The following is a 20,419-nucleotide window of genomic DNA, read 5'->3' as shown; positions in this document are numbered from 1 at the left end:
AATGAGCTTTCCATTGCTCAATGTCACTTTAATTTTCTTCCTCTTCGCATGAATTCTCGAGGCAGAAATTAGAGAGTTTCGGCAGAACGAACGTGTACATGTGACGTTGTAAGTTGTGGCCTTCTACGTCACGACTTATGACCTACGGCATCACGTTAGATCTGTTTTCATAGGCGTTATAAACGCGTAGAAGGCTGTTTACACGTAAGTGAAGAACGTGAGTTTTTAAGTGGTCTTTAGTTGTAAAAAAGTTTATCCTATATATAATTTTGATATTTTAAAATATGTGTATAGAACAAAAATCCACGGTTGTCTCAATTTTAATTTGATTTTTAATTTAATTTAATTTCATTTAATATAATTTTTGCATAAATGTTTGATCTCGGCAACCATGGCACGTTGTTGTTGTTGTTGTTCAACATCATATACACCATTCAACCAGGAGTGTTAGCTGTATTCACACACGCAAAACAAAACAAAACACTGACGCGGCTAAAAAAAGTGACAGGCGGAAGCCCCCCCCCCCTCCAGCTCCCTAGATACACCCCATCGTACACCTTGCCCCTTCGCCTGCACACTATCATTTGCTAGTCCCTTTTCTGCTTTTCTCGATATCCAAACGGTTAACACGGTCCGTAACATTTTAGGGAGAGACAGGCATAAGCACTTTGGAAGATTTGAAAGGAATACACAAAATAATGGCTCAGAATCACTGGAAATGTGAGAAAGTACGTGGACTAATTTTTTCTTTAAAAGCATAAATCTAGAATTTAAAAATGCATATGAAAATTTCGAGCGTTCAAGTGAAACATTTTTTATATTATCACCAAATGAAAAAAGCATGTTAAAATGCAATGACAGACGGAGAAACATGGGATTCCACTGCAGCAAACCAAAATACATTATTTTATACAGTTTTATTTCTAAAAATAAGCTGCGGCAGGTATTTTTCGTAATTGGAAACCTTTTTCTGAGGCCCAGTAACTAATATGCATATATCAAACATTTTAGAAAAGTAAAAAAAATTAAAATAATGCATACGTTTCTACTTGTAACAGATGTAAAGGTAATAAAAACTATTGAATTCACGCTAGTAAGCAGGATACGTATTTCATTCAGTCAAGTTTGACTTCCACAACCCCAGCTAGGGTCGATCCACTTTGGCGTCTTGTGACGTCATAGAAGGGTCTTCATCGAAGTAATTTAGCGGCGCGAGGACCACAGAGAGCTGTTTTCCGGGTGTTGTGGTTACAGGGATGTCCTCCATGACAGGGATATGTTGAAGACCAAGAGAGACCCAGGCCACGAGGTCTTGATCCACGATACCCTCGTTATCGCCGTAAAACTTCTCAAAGTTTTTGACGGGGTTGTAGGGATCGGCTTGGTTGTAAATGGAAGCCGTGGTGTCCTCGTTGTCCTTGTATTTGGTGACAGTCACCTGGTGGCGAGCCCAAGGGATCCCGTTTTCAGAGTACCACCCTTCTGGCAGCATCACCTTGGAGAAACCATTGGCATAGATGCGATAACTACGAGCGTAGCCGGCTGTGTTATTTCGCTGCTGGTTGTACATAACATAGTACTTGGGTTCCTCAAATTTGTATTTTATGAGTGCCTCACTCTCTGTTTTACGAAGGTTAACTGCTGTCCTTTTCTGCAGCCACCTCTCTTCTGGGGCTAGAGGGTTGGTCCTGTTCTCTAACTGCAGGTCCCAGGTTTCAAACCGGTTCTGTTGTCCACCGATGTCGAAATCTACCTTCACGTTGAAGAGATGATGGTGCAGGTTGGCCAATATACCGAAGTCCCGGTTCACAAAGTTCCCATAGGGGCTGTTCCCTCCTAACGGGTACGTGAACGTCTGTATATATCCTGTTGACGCCACCTTCACTTCAATAACACCGTTTGGATGAAACACAAAGTCAAAGATGTAGTCATAATTCCACACCGTAGGGATACCGCGAAGAATCAGCACAGAACCGGGCATACTAAACTTATAGAAGTACTTGGACTGGTCTGGATTGTAGAAATCAATGGAGCGATGACGTCGCACTGGGAGACCAGTGTTTTGCTCAAAAAGACACAAAGCATCGACATAGGTCCGCGGTTTTCCGGTCCCAGACTCGAAGAAGGTGTTGTTGAAGTAGGCGGCGTTCTCCGGACAGTCGTATCCCTTTATCAGGGGCTGGTGGAGCGTGCCGAGAGACCAGCCGGCGTCCACAAAACTGGCCAATAAACCGGATGGTTCGTTCCCAGAGTAGTAGACAGCCACGTCAGCCATGCTGATTTCATAAGCTAGCCTCTCGCCTCTAAACCTGATGTCCATCACCTGAGGAGACCCAAACAGAAGTACATGCAGCTGGTTCGTATAATACATAGACGACAGCACCATAATGTACTTTTACAATAACCAATATACAAAGATAATTCTACAACATGGCATGATGCTATTTTGAATAAATTGTACATAAAATAATGAAATGCCATTAAGAAATTTAACTGGTGGTTTAAACGGTGGTAATTTAACTGGAAACATGTACACGTAGAAAGCGAGCCTACCTGAATTCCTGTAACAGCTCTCAGTCTGAAGTTAAACTCCCAATCCAGGTATTTCACCTTCTGTCCATCCACAGTGTACCGCCTTCCGTCTGGCTCGGTTTGCTTGGGTAGTTTCTTCCAGTTAGCCTTTCTCTCTCCCCGCAGGTCGGGGGAACCATACGTGGCGCCTGCTGTGGGGAAAGGATAGGTGTGTTTAGGTAAAGTACTGTAGGCGGTAAGTAACTCTTCTGTGCTCCCATAAGCGCGATTTTCGTAGTACAACCTGGTCAATTTGTAGTGTGTGGGATCATTCCCGTTGACGTCAACAAGCAGCAAGAGAGAAACTGGCCAAAGGTAGTAGCCGTCTATCTTGCCGCGGAACCCCCAAATTAGCATGTGCCTGTCGCCGTCCCTGATACCCCTTGGCACGAAGTTAAACACCAAGCAGCGATCGGTACAGTTGTGGTACCAATATCCGTATGTTTCCTTAAGAATAGGGAACAGTTCTTTCGTTACTGGTTTGAGCAATGCTGTGTCAATAGCTGAGAGTTCCACTGGGTTAGAGGGTCTGGTGTGCCAAGGGATTGGGCGCCGCTCTGCAGGATTGTCGGAGTCTTTGTACTGGGCAACGTTTGGGACTGGAGAGACGATGAATTCTTTGATAACCGGGGGGTTTTCTCCTCCCATGAAGCAGCTGACGCGGGCACTGCGCTCCGGCATTGCCCCGCCACTGTCCAAGTGCCGTAATACGTCTGTCTTCTTAGGGAGTACTGGCTCCATCATATATATGTAGTTGCTGCCCATATCTGCCCGGTTTACAGGCACCAAATTTAGCTCAGGCCTACTGTGAAGGAAATCTCGTATTTCTGTGATCTCACTCTCTGTAAGGGTGTCAAATACCGAGGGGGTTGCAGGAGTTTTACGCCAGTCGTTGTCTGCACGTGGTTGTGGTTGCGGCTGCTGGTCCTTGAGTTGTTCCAGTTGCACCGCTAGCACAATTACCGCAATCAGTAGCCCAACACTTATCGTCGCAAATAGAACAGTACAGCATGCGCACAGACGCAGATTTTTATTCATGTTGAACGATTCTGAAAATAAAAATATTCCTTTTAACAATCATGAAAGCAAAGTATTATCTATAAATGTCCAATTTAAATTATATGAATACATGAAAAGCTTGAGACTTAATTTGCGTTTTTCATAAGTTTAAGGTCAAACAATCATTGCTCCAAATCTCACATTTTGCTTAAATGGTCAATTATATCTTTTACCTTTTAACATAGGGTTTCTTTCCTTATTTGCTGTTTGCATTATATGCTGGTTTGGATTAACATACACGAAAATATTGCAAAAATAAGAAAGAAAATGACCCCGAAATTTATTATGTTTTATTTTGCTATTTAAAATTACTATTTCGTGAGACACCCTATACCACCCATGAGACACCCTATAACACCTAGCAGTGCAGGCAGCTAACGTAGGAGTGTTGTATTACTATATGTGTGGCGTTACATGTTTACGACGCTGATGTGGAAAATTCATATATACCTAGTGGGATTTCAAAACGTTAAATACAACGTTTATTTTTTAATGAATAACAATAAGACTTATAAGAACAGCAAAGACATCAAGCACGAAAGGATTGTATATTCTAACCGATACTTAAGGATACGTTAGGCGCATTAGGCATTGAAAATAACGAGCATAGGAGTTCCACACAGCGCACATCAAACTTTCATCCAATCTTCGTATGCTGCGTCTTAACTGTTATGTGCACTGCACATCCAACTCAGGAGAATGTCAGTGAGGTTGTCTGTACACCTGTCTCTTTGGGTGAGTTCATCATTTAAGACTGCATTCCCACAGATTTTAGATCGATCTATCCCCTTGGGGAGTCTCACTAGATTACTGTCAGCTTAGCCGGCTTAAATGTCTGTCCCGCCTATTAAAAGCTGTAAGGGGGTAATTAACTTCCGTGAGCGCTCGGCTGACAGCAACCAACCCCCAGGGAGTTAGGTCGATCCAGATGGATCGATCTAAACTGTGGGAATGCAGTCTAAGTCTTGTTCTACGTAGATCGAATTAACTCCGCGGGGTAATCTGTTAGTTAGTTCCAACAACCTAATACGATAGTTTCAATGTGAATGCGCCCTATGTGATATTGGTTCAGAATATATAACTTTCGTATCCCAAAGAACCCATGCAGCCCCCAGTGTGGACGCGGGCGATTGCATTACATATTAATCTCCAACCTACCTGTAAACAGACAAAACTTTCTACTTTTCGACCTCTACCAGTACTTCAGAAGTCACATACCAGGTAATTTACCTAGCTGGCCCTCTTAACCGACTGCACGCGCCAGGACTCCTGGGTTGCAGAACGTGCAGTATCTTATCAAGCCCCCGGGGCCACTAGAGGCAAGGTCACATTGAGGTCACGCCGTAGCGAGACGAAACTGTTCCAGTCATAGACCCCCATTATGTACCCTAGGTTCTAGATTCCGGTATTGCCAGCTCGATCTTGATTTCATATATAACCCATGTCGCAATAAAAGCGACTCCATCACAAGGTATATATTTAACAAGCTAGCTTTTACTTTGCTCTGACACTCAGGGTACCATTATGGTATAGTGGGATGAACGCTGCCTGGAAAGATTGAAGGTGAAGCCCCTGTTGTACGGGGCTTGCGACAGTTTGAAGAACGGGTTCACACATCTATGTTTATGGATTTTGAATATTACGGCGTTTTCTGTTGTTACATATTTTAGGTAACAGGGGCGTAAGGACCAAAATCAAAACGCGCATGACAGAATGGATGCTTCTATTATTAAAGACAAATATGTTAAAATTGTTTACAGTTGAAAAGTACATTCTGTTTTCAACAAATACTGCGATGAAGTGTTTACACATACATGTACTAAATGGGGGAAAAGAAATGCATGTTTTTTTCGGGATTTTTGACTGCACAAGATCCGAGATCGCGACACTGTGCCGTTGCGCGATTTATGTACACAGCGTTATCTCCCTCTGCGCTGGGGTCGTAAACAACAGGAGACAAGATTTGAATTGAATACAGGGATGTAATGGTGGTCTGACATTGCGCAATGACACAGAATGGAGTTCAGAGTACTGAGGGCTTTGCCAACAGTTAATTATTGCAATCAAAGTCTAGTTTATTGGTTTTTTCGGATAGTATTCAAGTCGGAATTGGCTCGTTCATCATGTGCAGCGCAAAGCCTGGGCGCCAGCTTTTTGGGAGTCTTGTGCAAGGCAGTTGGTTGTGGGTATGCTCAGTACGGCAACAGCCATGAGCGGGGAGTTTTTTGGCAACACACACGGGGATACTTTCTGCACGCGCACGTGTTGAAAACACGGCAGACATTGGCCGCAACGCCTCGAAAGATAAAAATCGTTTGTAAATCTCACCGCACATGAGAGATACCTTCTTAAGGCTACTGACAGAAATAATTTTTTCCACAAGCAGCAAGCGCTATTTGCTGTAATCGCCAAAGAATTGCTGCTTCGCCTCTGAACGACACGAAATATCCTAAACCGAGCGCAATTCCTTGCCGAGTGCCGTCATTATGACCACGGTTGTCAGGGACCAAAGTATTGGAAAAACTGTAAAAAAATCATACATTAAATCTGGTATTAATTCAATGAGTGGAAGTCTTTATCAGATAAAATTTACATATGGAAAACTAAGATATATAAGAAGCTTAAGGTTGCTTTTTACACCTAGCAATTCATATTTTTATGTCCTTTGTTTCAAGCTAGTAATCCGTTAGGTCTGATTACATGGAGTTATTGGGAGTGCCCACCATGATGGAGTGTACTTGTGTTTAAAGTAACCAATCAGTTTGATTTATTTAATTGAAAATTTAATTGATAAAGTTAAGCGTAGACATCTGTGAACTTAAATCTTGAAGAGGGGAGAGAGACTTTAAGGAGAAGGAGTTTGAGTCTGAAAAGGGATCTTTATTGTACCATGCAACTTTTAGTTTAGCAAAATGTATTCTGTTAAAGTAACAACGTGGGAGGCGTTTCTTCTTTTCTGTGCAAGTTTAAGACATAGAACCTGTCAATCTCCGTAGCAGTTTAACAGATAGCGTTATCCAAATATGTGAGCCCACTGTGCCCAACTCATGTGGGGGTAATTTTAAAGGAGATCTTTTTAATGCGGGGGTCGGGGTGGTCATTAAAAGGTCCCTCACAAGTAAGGAAAGGACCTTCACACGGTGCATAAAAGGTGTGCTTAGTCATTTTCTTTTACTGATATAATGCCTTATAAAGAAAAGCATGGGTTTCCTGTCATCATGTGCTGCCCCCTGATTGATTACCGTAAAAACGACCCCAGTAATAGGCTTATTTAGAATCAGGCCTCAACTTTGAACAACTGTACACAGCTATGCTTGGGCGGCTTGCGTAAAGGAGAGAAATGCTGTGCGTATTTTAATAAATAACATTAAAATGTTTATTCGTGATTATGTGTGCGAGAGCACGTTTGTGTGCGTGTGAGTGCGCATGAGCCCTAGGGGGTGGTACTGGGGGTCGGTCGCAATGTCATACTCAATAAGTTACATTCACACGCATGATAATAGCGTGGTACTTATAAGGGTTTCGCGTAGTTTGGATCATACTTTCCTCTGAAAGACAAGTATGTAGAAGTCTGTATATCTATCTAATATTATTTCTGAAAACACATTATTATGAATAAGGTTCAATTTTTTTTGGCAGTTTATAATACTTAGTTCGTGAATTATAAAAAGTAAAAAACAGAAACTAATTGCTGAACTATGCTTTATTATCCAAGTTTTCTTGAAAATATCAATCCACCACCTGCGATAATCCCATGCTCATGGTGCTTGCATCCACCCTATGCCTGTTTTAACAAATTTAAACTGGCTTAGGTACAAATGGCACCAGACACATTAGAAACACAAGTAGAGTTGGGTTTAATAGTCTTTAACAAATAGTTAAACAGATCGGTTGTTAGAACGCTCTCCTTGGACATAACGATTGATCTTACGGATTCCACGCCAGCACACGTATCGGCAACGAAGGCCAGTCCGTTCTTGATGGCGTCACGTATGCGGTACAATTTCTGAGTTGTTGGCACTCGGTACGTAGGGTGAGACTGGCCGGCCCTGGCGGGACTCAGTGGGTAGATTCTGTAGCATGTCCGCTGTGGAAAAAGTCGAGCCTGCATGCGGAGAATGTCCCGGATGGTAATGGTGGAATCAATGGGGGCTATGGTTGACAGAATGGCATCTAGAGAGGCTTTGATCTTCATTTGTTTCACAACTTTGTCGGCGATTTCCACCAGTTTTGACAGTCTGTCCTTGGAAACTGAACCAAATATGTCCTTCAGTGCATTATTGACCTGCAAGAATGATTAGTTCTCCGTGTTAACAATACCCAGTAATAGTTCGAATGAAAATGTCATTTTAACTATATCTTAAACGCGACGTTTTTATCTTCCTAATGAGTGAAAAATAAATAATGTGTTTGCACTCGCTGTAAACGGACTGAATGCAAAGATGTGATAATAGAAGCCTGCTGCATACCTTCTATTTCTGAGGATAGAGAGAGAGAAGCGAATGCAGCAACGCTAAGCTTGCCACAAGGTAGAGAGATACCCTCTAGCAGGGCCGCAGTTATTATTGTGGACATTTTTTGACCTATTTATCTAGGGACATATCTGTAAATATCTGTGGAAAATCAACCTGTCGCCCTGGTAGAGGGTAGTACAGAAAACTACAGTGCTTACTTTGGGGTAGAACTCCTCTTCGATGTACTTCACCTCCCAGCGTACGAGGGAGAGCAGGGTTGCCACTTTCCCGGAGGAATAGTCTCCTTGAGTTATTTTGTTCACCACGAACATGTTCAACTTTCGCTGCTTAATACCAAGTTGTGGGAAGGCCTCCATCAGGTCCGCTCCCAGGGTCATAATGGTCTGCAGGGATTTGACCACCTCAGAGCGGATCTTGGGCCAAGCCTGCAGAGAAGAGTGAAATAAATGATTATAATGTATATAAATAAAGAAAGCTGCTTTAGACATAATTCCATTTTCAACATCTTATTTAAATAAAATAAACCTATATTACATTACACGCAGCCTAAGCACCAGGGGCGGATTCGGGATTATTTGAAGGGCGGGGAGGGGGGGGGGGTTTGGGGGGGGGGGGAGTCGTTTTTTTTTTTAATTTTTAAAAGTTTTTTTTTCTTTTTTTTTTTTAGGAATGACAGGCCTCGGATGCCAAGCCGACCCTCGCCCCCTCCTCCACCCCCTTGATGTGGGGTTCGGGCCAATGTCTACCATTAAAAGACCCAGTTCAATAGAAAATGGAACGACTTTTTATATCAACCCTGTATCAATTTCCGATTCCCCATCGAGAAAATTCTGAATCATTCTTACGTATATAGAGATTAAAATATATTAAAATAAATGTAGAGAGAGAGAGAGAGAGAGAGAGAGAGAGAGAGAGAGAGAGAGAGCGAGCAAGAGAGGTTGAACAATAAGAATGGAACTATACGGCATTTTGATACTGAGTTTACTTGTGAATGACCCTTAAATCGGGTATCTGTGGGTATTTCTGAGGGCAAATTTGGGACAATGGAAGCCAAGATATGAAGTTCCCTCGTACACAATTTTTTGAGTGCACTTCTTTTGTTTACCTACTAAAAGAGAGAAATGTCAAGAATCGCCTACCGGCCCCGGTTCCACTGTTTGAACCCCTTTGATTTGTCTGCTGACCAACCGACTTTTCTCGACCTGAGCTCAAAACTACGCAAGATTTTTACCTGATCTGGGTTATAAAAACAAGTTAAAGATGTTTCTCTATGATAGATGAGTTGAAAAAAATTACCGAGAGAAAAAAGCTTCATTTTTAGTGTCACTTGCGGTATGAAACATTAATATACTGCACGTAAAATATTAACTGCTAAAAGCATGCCAGGAAATCTATTAATTATAATATGCGCCTTCGGACAAAAAATTCATAGAATGTGCTAGATGAGACCAAGCAAAGATGCTGTTGTTAATGCTGAATTAATTTTGTTTTTACTTAAAAATAAAATAAAATAAATTAGATAAAAAGTATGTGTTCAAGTAAATATTCGATCAAATATTAATTCTTATACGGCGTAGCAACCATTTTATACATAATGAAAGGATCATTTTTACCTATCTGATGAAATACAGTATAAAATATTGAACGAACAACTTAAATAAATCAAACCAAGAATATTAAGTCTTTGATTAAACCAGCCCGACTTATTCCACTATTAGTTTAATTTTCAAACATTACTGAAATCTGGGTTTTTTTTGTACTTATGAAGTACTAAAAATATATCGCAGATTAAAGTTCGAAAGATTGTTAACGCATTGCAGAAAGCTGTTTTCAATTTTAATTTGGCAGATTTAAATTGTGTAGTTTGTTTAAAAACAACAGTTTTCACGCGCGCTCCTGTCAATGTACAGCTACTTATTGCCCCGGCCCTTTATAAGGAACGAACAAAACCGGTACCTTTTAATTTTACCTGGCCACTAACATCATTATCTCGGCATTTTTCTCTCCGTAGCTCATGAAAAAATGACAAGGTTTTACTTTTTATACCATTCGTTTTTTTAAATGATCCAAAAATATTCATTGGGTGTAAAAGAACATGAGTATGATTAAAGAAATATGTTCAGTTCGTATACGAAGTTCCGATTTCGTACGAGCACCAAATAAAGGACTTTGGAGCAATAAACATCGACAACAACGTTAATTCATGTATAGTCATTTTACATCACATCCAGAAAAAGAATGACAACTGATATTTAGTTCAATTAAAAACGCCAGTGAAAGAACCCGGACTCTTTCACGTTGTTGAAATAAAGAACCCGACGTTTTTTACCACGCTGCAAAAAAAAAAAAAAAAAAAGTTGCCCCCTACCTCCAGAATGTTACGACATGTATTGTTATAGACAGGTATGAATCAAATTTAAACAGGTTAAGTCAACTTTGATGGAAGCTGTCAAGCGCACACGACTATGGATGACAGTTTTTGAACAAACGTCGAACAATTACTTCACCTTCTCACCAAACATTTAAAACTCCAATATCCTTTGATTGACAAGATGCCAATCAAATTCATTAGTTTTGATAGTTGCTGTCAAGTAATAACAGCTTGATTGGCAGGTTATATAAACAAACGTCAATCACAATCATTACACAGTAGATCACTATAGTCGTCGAACACGTTTAGTTCAAGCTTCCTACATGCTTTGATTGACAAAGTGCCAATCAAATTCAGTTAGTTTTGATAGTTGCTGTCAAGTAATAACAGCTTGATTGGCAGGTTATATAAACAAACGTCAATCATCGCGCACTGTGATTTCTCTCGCTGTGAAACAATGAGTACGCCGAAAGAGAGCGCTATTAAAATGTGAAGCAAGTAACTTGCAAAATATTTCGAGAGAATACATATACAACCTGTTTCCAACACTAGTTCTCTTTCTGGACCCTTGAGCGTGTCTAATACGACATTATAGATTACAAACTATTTTGTGAAAAGAAGAATTTAGCTAAAGAAACCAAAAGAGTGAAGTAAAGAAATATGACATTTGACGTTATTCTGGCGGTAGCATGGATCGTTTCAAAATTAGTACAACTATGTGCCCCAGTATGTGCGTGAAAGAAGGAAGAATAAATGTATTTGCATTATGAGTGGAATATTGGCAGAATCTTTGAGCGCATTCTCAACGAAGTAAGCCAGGCTTTACAAAGCCGGTGACCTAAAAATGGCGGACGTACATGAAAGAAAAACCGCCTAATCTCATAATAGTCTCTCCGCCTCCCCACACGTCGTCCCTGCGGGGTACAGTAATTAAATCGCGTCTCCGTTCGCCATGCGGAAGCTACCTGAGAAATATTAAGTGCGCATGCTCATCAGTTAAACTCGTGGTAAAGAAAGCATGGCGGCTGAAGGCGATCGAAGGAAAAAAGCTCTTCTGTTCTATTATCTTTGAAAACAGAGACGAAAAAGGAATAATTTGGCCCGTAGAGCAGCAATGAATCGACTATCTACGGAGATAATATCACCAGAGATATTCACGGAAATATTAATGTTCGGAGCCGAGATTTAATTACTGTACCCCGCCGGGACGACGTGTGGGGAGGCGTGTGAGAGGCGGAGAGACTATTAAAAGATTAGGCGGTTTTTCTTTTATGTACGTCCGCCATTTTTAGGTCACCGGCTTTGTAAAGCCTGGCTTAATTCGTTGAGAATGCGCTCTTTTACTGTCAAAGTCTACTTTCTGCAAAATAATAAATAAATAAATAAATAAATAAATAAATAAATAAATAAATAAAACAAAATCATCTTCATTAAAGGTGACATTCGTGTTGTGGTTGAGGTAAGTAGTTTAATTTTTGCGGGGCTAAATGTTAGCAAAGACCTGTGATAATAAGTGGATGGGAAATAAAAATATAACTGTAGACATAAATATTACTATCCTATTTAACTAAAAAACCGCTACTTCACTCTTATAACTATTTTGTTAGTTTATTTTATTTCAGTAAAGCGTGGATAAAATAGTTCAGTCCCGTTGTTTTTGCGACTTCAGCTGCTGGGGTTAGGTGAAGGGGCGAGGACAGAGACGGATCCAGGATTATAAGAAGATGGGGGGGGGGGGGGGGGGGGGGACGACCATCGCCCCCTTGGTGTGCTCAACGGCCCGGACAAAAAGGTGTTTTGGAGAGCAAACAGTGCCCTTTGGTATGGTTTACAACAACTATGATTTAGCTAGTCAAATTCTTATTTCAAGAGGGGAATATTGGTGTGATACATTTTTTAGAAACTGAAGGGGGGAGGGTCAGGACCCCCCTAACCCCCCCTTCAATGAGCACTATAGTAATATGATTTTGATTTAATCGTATGTATTTAATTTTGTTTTAAGACTAAAATGAAAATTTAGATTGGCTAAAATTATTAATACAGAATTCGGCTGCGTCGTTTAATCTCGTCCCAGGCCTAACCCACCGCTTAAATCTCGTTCCAGGCCTAACCCACCGCTTAAATTTCGTCCCAGGGCTAACTCACCGCCTCAATCTCAGCACAGTCAGCCTGCACTCTGGCCAAGCTCTGTCTCACGGACCGCAGGTCCCTCTCTAGCCGAGACTTGGCGTCTTTCAGGTCGTTCAGGTACTCCTGTTGCCTCTGCTTGTTGCTCTTGATGCCAAATAAGTTGAGGATACTTGGTATAGGAATAGGGATGATCATGCTTATCATGGAGAACTGGTTCTCTACGAAATCCACGATGAATCCAGAAACGTCTGGTAAAAAGAAAGACGACTGATGAGCATTTTTTTGTGAAATTTCATTTATCAAATATTGATGTTTTCAAGGTGTGGCTTTGAGCTGATTTTTTTCCTGAATATCCATGTTAACTGGGAATATAATTAAAATTGAGGTTGATTATGCTGTTAACTGTATGTAATATTACATAAAAAAACCCCGTTTTGTACACTTTACTCTGTGCAAGTAAACCATGTAACTTATTCTCAATGAGCTATCATTTTTATCTCAAAATGATTCTTTAAGTGATTTATAAGGACTAAAATACAACTCTTATTTTAAAAAAATCAGCCAGATTGTTCTTTTGGTTTGAAGTAATGCATTTTGCGGAGCACATATTTCACACATTGGCATTTCCAATCCGTGGATTGTCAGGGGCGGATCCAGGATCATTTAAAGGGGGGTTCGCGGATGCAAAGCCGACCCTCCACTTTTCCCCCTCCTTCCCTCCCCATCGTCCAGCCTATCATACATGTAACTAAACTGAAGATTTTATTAATGGCTTAAATATTATGAAAACATACAATTCAAAATAATGACCTGAGTCAAAAGACATCGAGTTTATTATTATTATTTTTTATTTTTAAAAGCTTGCGGCACCGCAAAAGTAGCTGCAAGCTCTTCAATTCGTTGCTTTAAAAAACATTCTATACATTTCCTGAGTCCTTAGACGTCATACTCGCTTCCTGGCGAATTTCAATTTTTTTACTTTAGTGAAAATAAGCCAGATTGATTGCAGAATGTGAGTTGGTGCTACGAGCGACAATAACGAATGTTTTCAATTTAGTCCGTTTATGTTTTCTTGTCAGAACAGATAATCTAGTAATTTTTTTAGATGCTAGCCTGATTTACTTGGACAAACAATTTATCCGCTCGCTTACTTTAATTATATATATATATATATATATATATATATATATATATATATATAGAGAGAGAGAGAGAGAGAGAGAGAGAGAAAAGAGAGAGAGAGAGAGAGAAAAGAGAGAGAGAGAGAGAGAGAGAGAGTGTGTGCGGAAGCGCCGACTAAAGCTGCTTCTTAAGGAACTTACCGGTGTTAATGTTCGTCTTGAGTTTCTCCAGTTTTCTAGTAATCTCGCCGAGCTCCGTGAGTTCCACGTCAGGTTTGGAGGCATCGAAATTCCCATACTGCGCTCGCATCGTGGTGATGGAGATCAGCTTGTGGACTCGGAATGTTAGCTAGAGATGAAAAGATAAATAGATTAATTATTCTAAATAATATACTAAGTCAAATTAAGATAAGTCAATTCCTAAAGAGTAAACCACTAAATCACCGGAAATAATTTTGGAAATTACAACAAGAAATATTGGTTAAACACAAGTTCCAAGGACAAGTTTGTGTGTTGAAGGTCAATGACATCAAAACCAATAGGGGTCATCTTCATGGGATGGCAAACTTCCGTATTTTATGTTCATTTGTTGGAATAAATCTGGGCCCGGTTGCACCAACCGGTCGTAAGTGAGGCGTAGCAGTTGCGCCGGCGTAAACCGGGCGCAAAATGCTACGCCCGAGAAAAGCCAGTTGCACCAAACTGGAGTAGTGTTTACGTCGGTCTTAACTTAGTCGTAAATTTACGCCTGCTAGCTAGGTGGAGTAAGTCGGTCGTAGCTCGTTTTCCACTATGGCTAGGCTGGCACAGAGAGAATTTGATGACAATTAGTTAACGTAGATTATGTGGGTTGTTTTTTGTTTGTTTCTTACACAAAACTTCCTTCTGTATAGCTTGGTTTTTAAAAAACTAATTTTATACACTTATATATATATATATATATAAGTGATTATTAAATACATTATGTGTGTAGCCATGTACATGTATATGCATGTGTTCAAATTAAATCTTACCACTCATGTCGACACGCCTTGGCTCTCAGCAGTACGGTTTCTTTAATTCTTTTCACAATTTTTGACAAACCATAACTAACCATAGTCATTTTTATTCACATTTTATATCATTCATATTTTATTGTATATAAACAGACTAAAGCTTAAAATATCAACATTTTAAGGCTCATAATATGTATTAGGTCTCTTGTATTTCTCAATCTCCAAGATGTAAGCTCGATTGAATTAAATGATACCTCACGGTGTAACCATAGATAAAAAATGTCATGAAATTGTAGTAAAATTATAAAAAACAAGCAATGCTGGCTTTTTTGGATTATTGTCAGACTCAAATGTTCCAATACCAAATGTGAAAGTGTTCAAATCCATTAATAGAAATACATACTGCCTCCAACGCGTTTTTCTCATTTACAACAGCATACTATAATAATATTTTGATTCGGAATATATTTACGATTTTATTGCTATATATCCAAGGCAACAGCAAAGTTAACGTATTTTAACGTTCTTATTTCTAAATCAAAATGGAATAATGTAGCTCATGAATTTCTCCGTCACTGAAATGCTCCTTTTGTGTTTATTTATGTCATCATTCCATTATGACTGCAGCTGAGAACTCCTCATTTGCCCAATTATACCATCCACGTATTGTTGGCCAGTGGCGCAACGGAGCGTTACTCGGGCGTAGTTACGACGATCAGTTTTTGTCTTGGTGCAACGGGCGTAAGCAGGGAGAGTAAACCTGGCGCACGGACGCCAGGCGTTGCGGTTTACGACAGTCGTAGCCGAGTATGGGATAGTGCAACCGGGCAACCGGGCCCTGGTTGCCAGAGGACGGACCGACATGTACAGGCATCAGTACCCGCTTCAACGAAAGGGGCCATGATAAATCAAACAAGTACATTGATAATAAGGAAATAATTATATGTAACATATGAAAAAAAACGGTAAAATGAGCGCATAAAGAAGTAAAGGCTGAGAAAACAAGTCGTACTTATTATATATAGAGAGTCAAAGCTAAATATTAAATTGTGCCATTCAGTTAATCTGATTTCATTCAGCAAGATTCCCCACGGAGTGAGATATCAATCTTCTCTAGTTTAATTGTGAACGCTCCCTTAAACAGTAACCAGTGCCCTCACCTCGCGGAACATGTCCACTAAGTTCCCAAATTCTGTCTGCACCTGTTTCAGCTTGGTGCTCATGGCTTTGCATTCTTTGTACGCTGTATTACGGGCGTTGACCTTTGCTCTTTAAGTTAAGAAAAGAAATTCACAGAAAATCAATTCAAACCCACACTTATTTGAAAGAAAAATTAACGTGTAGGAAAGAAAATCCACGACCATTGTTCATTAATACACAATTTAAGAACAACTATCATACATGGCAGCTTTGACATACTGGAATTCATTCTATCTCTATTATACCACGGGGTTTACTTCAGTTGGATAATTCATACTACAGTTATTCTGTCGAGGGGCTTACTTTAGTTAGATTATTTATACTATAGCTATGGTGTATATCAGGGCTTACTTTAGTTAGATAATTTGAAAAAGGAGGTCCTTGTCCCGGCTTCGGATACTTACTTCAGTGTGTTGCGCAAACGTTCCACTTGTGGTTTTAGGTCACATATCTGATAAAAATTAAATAAACATGTCAAGAACCCTCTTAGAGATAAAGCGTTAGTAATCAAAGTTGGTGTTTTCTATTACGTGTTCGTTTAACGTTGTAACCCTGGTAGTTTTTTTTTTACCTTATCTTAAGCATTTTGTACACTGTAGGTTTTACATTATTATGAGACATATGTATTAGATGTAATTATCATCGGGCACTCTAAAAAATAAAAATGAAAATACGGTTTGGTATTTTTCAACTGCGGGTAAAGTCTGGGCTTTGAAAAGACCTTTATGAACAGCTGTAGAGTCATTCAAACAATTCACTGTTTTCTCTTGACTCACCTGCACGTAATCCGGATAATTGGGACATCTGGAAGTTATTTTCTTTAATAGATTTGTAATGCCACTAAAAAATAAAACTGAAAAGAAAGAGCATTCATCTTCTTAGAAATTAACACCCGTAGTGTCTACTCTCTTGCTATAAATATGCTACACAAAAGGAGTTAGGGAACACTTAAAAAATGAAAATATAAAAAAGTAAACTTATGTTTAAAAACTATGAACGTGAAAAAAGTAATTTTCAACCAATCGCCTTATACAGCCATGCCTTATACAGGGTATTTACACATAAAACAAACAAAGAAAACTGCCCTGGACTGGGATTGCGGCACGATGTCGACCTGACCTGGTCTGTTTCCCAAACTCCCCGTTACTACTGTATATATATACTGGTGCAGCCCCGTCAACTATTGAAGGACTTGCACCTATATTTTGTCAGTGCCTCTTATGCCAGGGACTGCATTGAATAAGCCTATGAAGCCTATGATCCTTCCTCTTTCCTCCAGTGGAAAAAAAAAACAAGAGCATAAGGACATGCCTGAATTATGTGCCAGTAAAATCCATAACGGTGAATATTATGATGACCATTCACAATTGGTGTGGTGAGGGTAAAATCTGTTCTCAGAACCTTAGTTTTCACTCAGGCGTGACCCTCGGGTAGTTGGGTCACGTATTTCATCCTCCAACCCACCAGAAATTTATAACCATTACTTTTTATGAGTGCTCAAAATTTATTGCAAAACAGTTAAAGTAGAATTTTCATCCAACACAGAATAATGAGAATTGTTGATATTAATCTTGGTGTCTTTTCTATTCCTTTTTCTGTTTATCTATTTTATTCCTGGGTAAATATCATTGCTGCAAATTTTCTTGGGAGAATAAATCGTTGTTATTCAGCGGTCACGCTTTAATTTCACTTTTGTCAACTTCACAAAATGTTTATCGCTCGACGGAATGCCAGATATACATTTATCCAGTTTTTCCTTTTTTCACCCAAGTTGCGTCCAAGAGCAGTTTAGTTCTGCGGACGATGATCAGCGGGTACGTGGACCTGAGAGAGGACAGTAAACTGACCGCTGGTATCCAGAGCTACTCTACAGGACTTTGGCAGAAGCTAACAGGGCATAAGTAGTATATTTTTGAAAAGCTGTCTGGGATGATTGAGGCGAGAGCGTCAATACCTCTCTGTATCTCGGCCAAAAAATGACCACACATCCATTGAAAACCGAACTGAAATGTGGATAATGCAGCGAGGTATATATGAACCGAACTTTACTTTATTTTTACTTTTTCCCAAGCGAGAGGGGCAAGGAGCTTATGATATTCGCCATTGGTATACAGGCTAGAAGTTCATGAAGGAACAAAGAGGGCATTTCCACCAAACTCAGCTCTTTCGTAACGCTTCACTCAGTCCCCACCACGTGGAAGTGGTGGCAAATACCCGTGGCTTTCACTTATGGAAGTTACAAAACGTTTGTGTGATTTTTGAACAATTCAAAAACACCACAGAAGCACAACTGTGATAATATTAATGCTTTGCAATATGCCACGTTTTTCTAAAAATTCATCTCATACCTTTGGGAAAATTGCTCTTTTAATAAAACATGCTTCAAAAAAAGTACTTTACGGTCAAATAAATTTTGAGAAATATTTTATAGAAATATAACAACAACTTACATGCATTCGTCGTTGCAGCTAAGGAGAGGACCAACAGGAAAACTAACGCTAGTTTGGAGGCCATCCTGCGTCTCTGTATGCTGTCTCACACGCGGTGCGCTGGTTCTTATAGGTGTGGTCTGTCCTGCAACGCTGAGCTGACCTCTGACATGTGACGAAATCAATGACCCGTGGTCAGTACATGTGGTCAGCTTGCTGACTAAGGGCTCATTCCATATGAAACTATCGTTCTGCGTGGATCGAACCAACTCTCGCTGAATTCAGTCAAATTAAAATATTGACACGCATCCTTTTTCCCAAAGTACTGGTGTAATAACCAGCTTTATTGTATTGTCCTGAGAGGCGCGGAGGAGGAATGTTAAACTGTTAATCTTACTGCATTCAGCGATAGTCCCCACGGGGTTGGATCGATCTAAGTAGACCGATAGTGTCATTGAGAATGAGCCCTAAGCACCCAATGATAGCAGAAATCAGTACCTATGGATGCGCGATGCTGTCATCCACGTACACAGTGTTTCTTCTGCTGATTCTTAAACAGAGCTCAAATAAAAGGAGAACTGTTGTAAAATTGTTTTCCTTGATTTCCATTTTACCAAAAACCCACGTACGCAATATTTTGACTCCAGTGACGTATGTTAGTGCAAACTGAACTTAAAGAAGCAGACACAGGCTCCACTGTATTGTAAATTGACTTCACCATAGCTATAATCATGATATAATATTCGATTCTAGGACAACCCCCTCCAACACCAGGCACCCCCCTCCAGAGACAAAACTACACCCCCCTCCCCAAGGAAAGACAGTGCGCTGCTTCTTGAAGCGTTTATACATTTCTTGAATGTTCTACTAAAATTTTATGTAAAGACTTAAGTATGGGATAGTAATTATGATATTCAAAACGTTCACACACACCCTTTGACGGAACTTAAAGGTTACCTGAAATTATTAGATGCTACAGACGTAACATTTGCAAATTCGACTTGTCATAATTTTTTCTGAAAGCAAGCAACTGCCATTTTATCAGTTTGTCTGCTTTTCATTTGATTGTTTGTGAATAATAAATAAAGTAAATAAAAATAATAAAACTAGAAAAAAAGCAAGTTTCGACAGTCGTTGTTTATCCATGTCAGGGGACAATGGCGAGACACTTAAAACTGACAGTTCAATCAAAGGGATACCTGGATGAAGGAGATTATCTCTGCCTGGAGATGCACCTCTACTGAAAGAAGGAATCACAATTTTTCTCAGTATAACAGTACTCATTCTCAGTATGATATTTATTACAGAGGGGTGAGGGTTAATTTATTTAAAGACTGCATTCACATCGAGTTGAGCCATGGATCTACAAAGTCACGAACTAAATATGGCGGACGTACATGAAAGGAAAACCGCCTAATCTTTTAATAATCTCCCCGCCTCTCACACGCCTCCCCATGCGCATTAAGTGACTGTACCCCCGCAGGGACGACGCGTGGGGAGATTACAGTAGCATCTCCTTTCAAATACCAGGATTATGTTTTGAAGTTTTGCTGTCAAATTTCATGTCTATCATGTATGTATAGGAATATTAAAAGAGCCAGCGTACCTTAAAAATCTAGATCTGATCTTAGTTTTGATCGTGTTCTCATCCCTCCAGGTAGGTTTGGGCTGATTAAGAGCAGATGCATTTAGTGTTACTCTAGGCATAATAACTGAATTATATTTTTACTCTAGGCGTAATATATCGAATTATATTTTTCATCACGGATAATGTATTAATGGTATTTGTTGTGATGTTTTGATCCTACAGATATAGATTACAAGAAGCCCTGCTATGTGTCCGCCTCCTTGAGTTGAACAGAGGGCAAGGAATTTAAAAGCTTGTGATGTAGTTTCTGATGACATTTTAATTCGCGAAGTTGGAACTGGTAATTGACCTTGATTGCATCGTGGAACTTTGGGGTTTACGATAGTTAAATGTTGTTTGTTGACTTCACAACGTTGGATCGTTTCATTTTGAGCAGTGTTTTAACGTAACATGTTGAACTTGTGAATATGTACAGTTTTA

The 20,419-nt window shown here is 39.8% G+C and overlaps 2 protein-coding genes across 2 annotated transcripts; both read right to left on the bottom strand.

The window, feature by feature from the left end:
- Positions 1-898: 898 nt before the first annotated feature.
- Positions 899-4,931, bottom strand: LOC106164094 (putative amine oxidase [copper-containing]). The gene is made up of 3 exons (XM_013541889.2): positions 4,789-4,931; positions 2,554-3,620; positions 899-2,323 (listed from the first exon to the last, which is right to left on the bottom strand). Exons 2-3 carry the CDS (start codon positions 3,607-3,609, stop codon positions 1,145-1,147), a joined length of 2,235 nt encoding a protein of 744 aa, XP_013397343.2. The 5' UTR covers positions 3,610-3,620; positions 4,789-4,931; the 3' UTR covers positions 899-1,144.
- A 2,387-nt stretch (positions 4,932-7,318) lies between these two features.
- Positions 7,319-18,554, bottom strand: LOC106164095 (uncharacterized). Its single transcript, XM_013541890.2, has 8 exons — positions 18,373-18,554; positions 16,699-16,775; positions 16,327-16,373; positions 15,883-15,991; positions 13,929-14,076; positions 12,622-12,854; positions 8,303-8,530; positions 7,319-7,915 (listed from the first exon to the last, which is right to left on the bottom strand). Exons 1-8 carry the CDS (start codon positions 18,434-18,436, stop codon positions 7,439-7,441), a joined length of 1,383 nt encoding a protein of 460 aa, XP_013397344.2. The 5' UTR covers positions 18,437-18,554; the 3' UTR covers positions 7,319-7,438.
- Positions 18,555-20,419: the final 1,865 nt, after the last annotated feature.

The sequence above is a fragment of the Lingula anatina genome, chromosome 10 (genome assembly GCF_051362555.1).
Source record: "Lingula anatina isolate TDL-2025a chromosome 10, LinAna3.0, whole genome shotgun sequence".
In the NCBI taxonomy this organism is placed as follows: domain Eukaryota; kingdom Metazoa; phylum Brachiopoda; class Lingulata; order Lingulida; family Lingulidae; genus Lingula; species Lingula anatina.
Note: the sequence above shows the minus strand (reverse complement) of the source record. Positions and strands in the feature narration are given on the sequence as shown.

What these genes read in the sequence shown, in the direction of transcription:
- LOC106164094 (XM_013541889.2), bottom strand. Translation starts at nt 3,609, where the DNA reads ATGAATAAAAATCTGCGTCTGTGCGCATGCTGTACTGTTCTATTTGCG. An exon ending in GAGCTGTTACAGGAATTCAG is followed by an intron (nt 2,324 to 2,553) that starts GTAGGCTCGCTT and finishes GGGTCTCCTCAG; the next exon opens with GTGATGGACATCAGGTTTAG.
- LOC106164095 (XM_013541890.2), bottom strand. Translation starts at nt 18,436, where the DNA reads ATGGCCTCCAAACTAGCGTTAGTTTTCCTGTTGGTCCTCTCCTTAGCT. An exon ending in ATTATCCGGATTACGTGCAG is followed by an intron (nt 16,374 to 16,698) that starts GTGAGTCAAGAG and finishes AATTTTTATCAG; the next exon opens with ATATGTGACCTAAAACCACA. An exon ending in AAGAGGAGTTCTACCCCAAA is followed by an intron (nt 7,916 to 8,302) that starts GTAAGCACTGTA and finishes TCATTCTTGCAG; the next exon opens with GTCAATAATGCACTGAAGGA.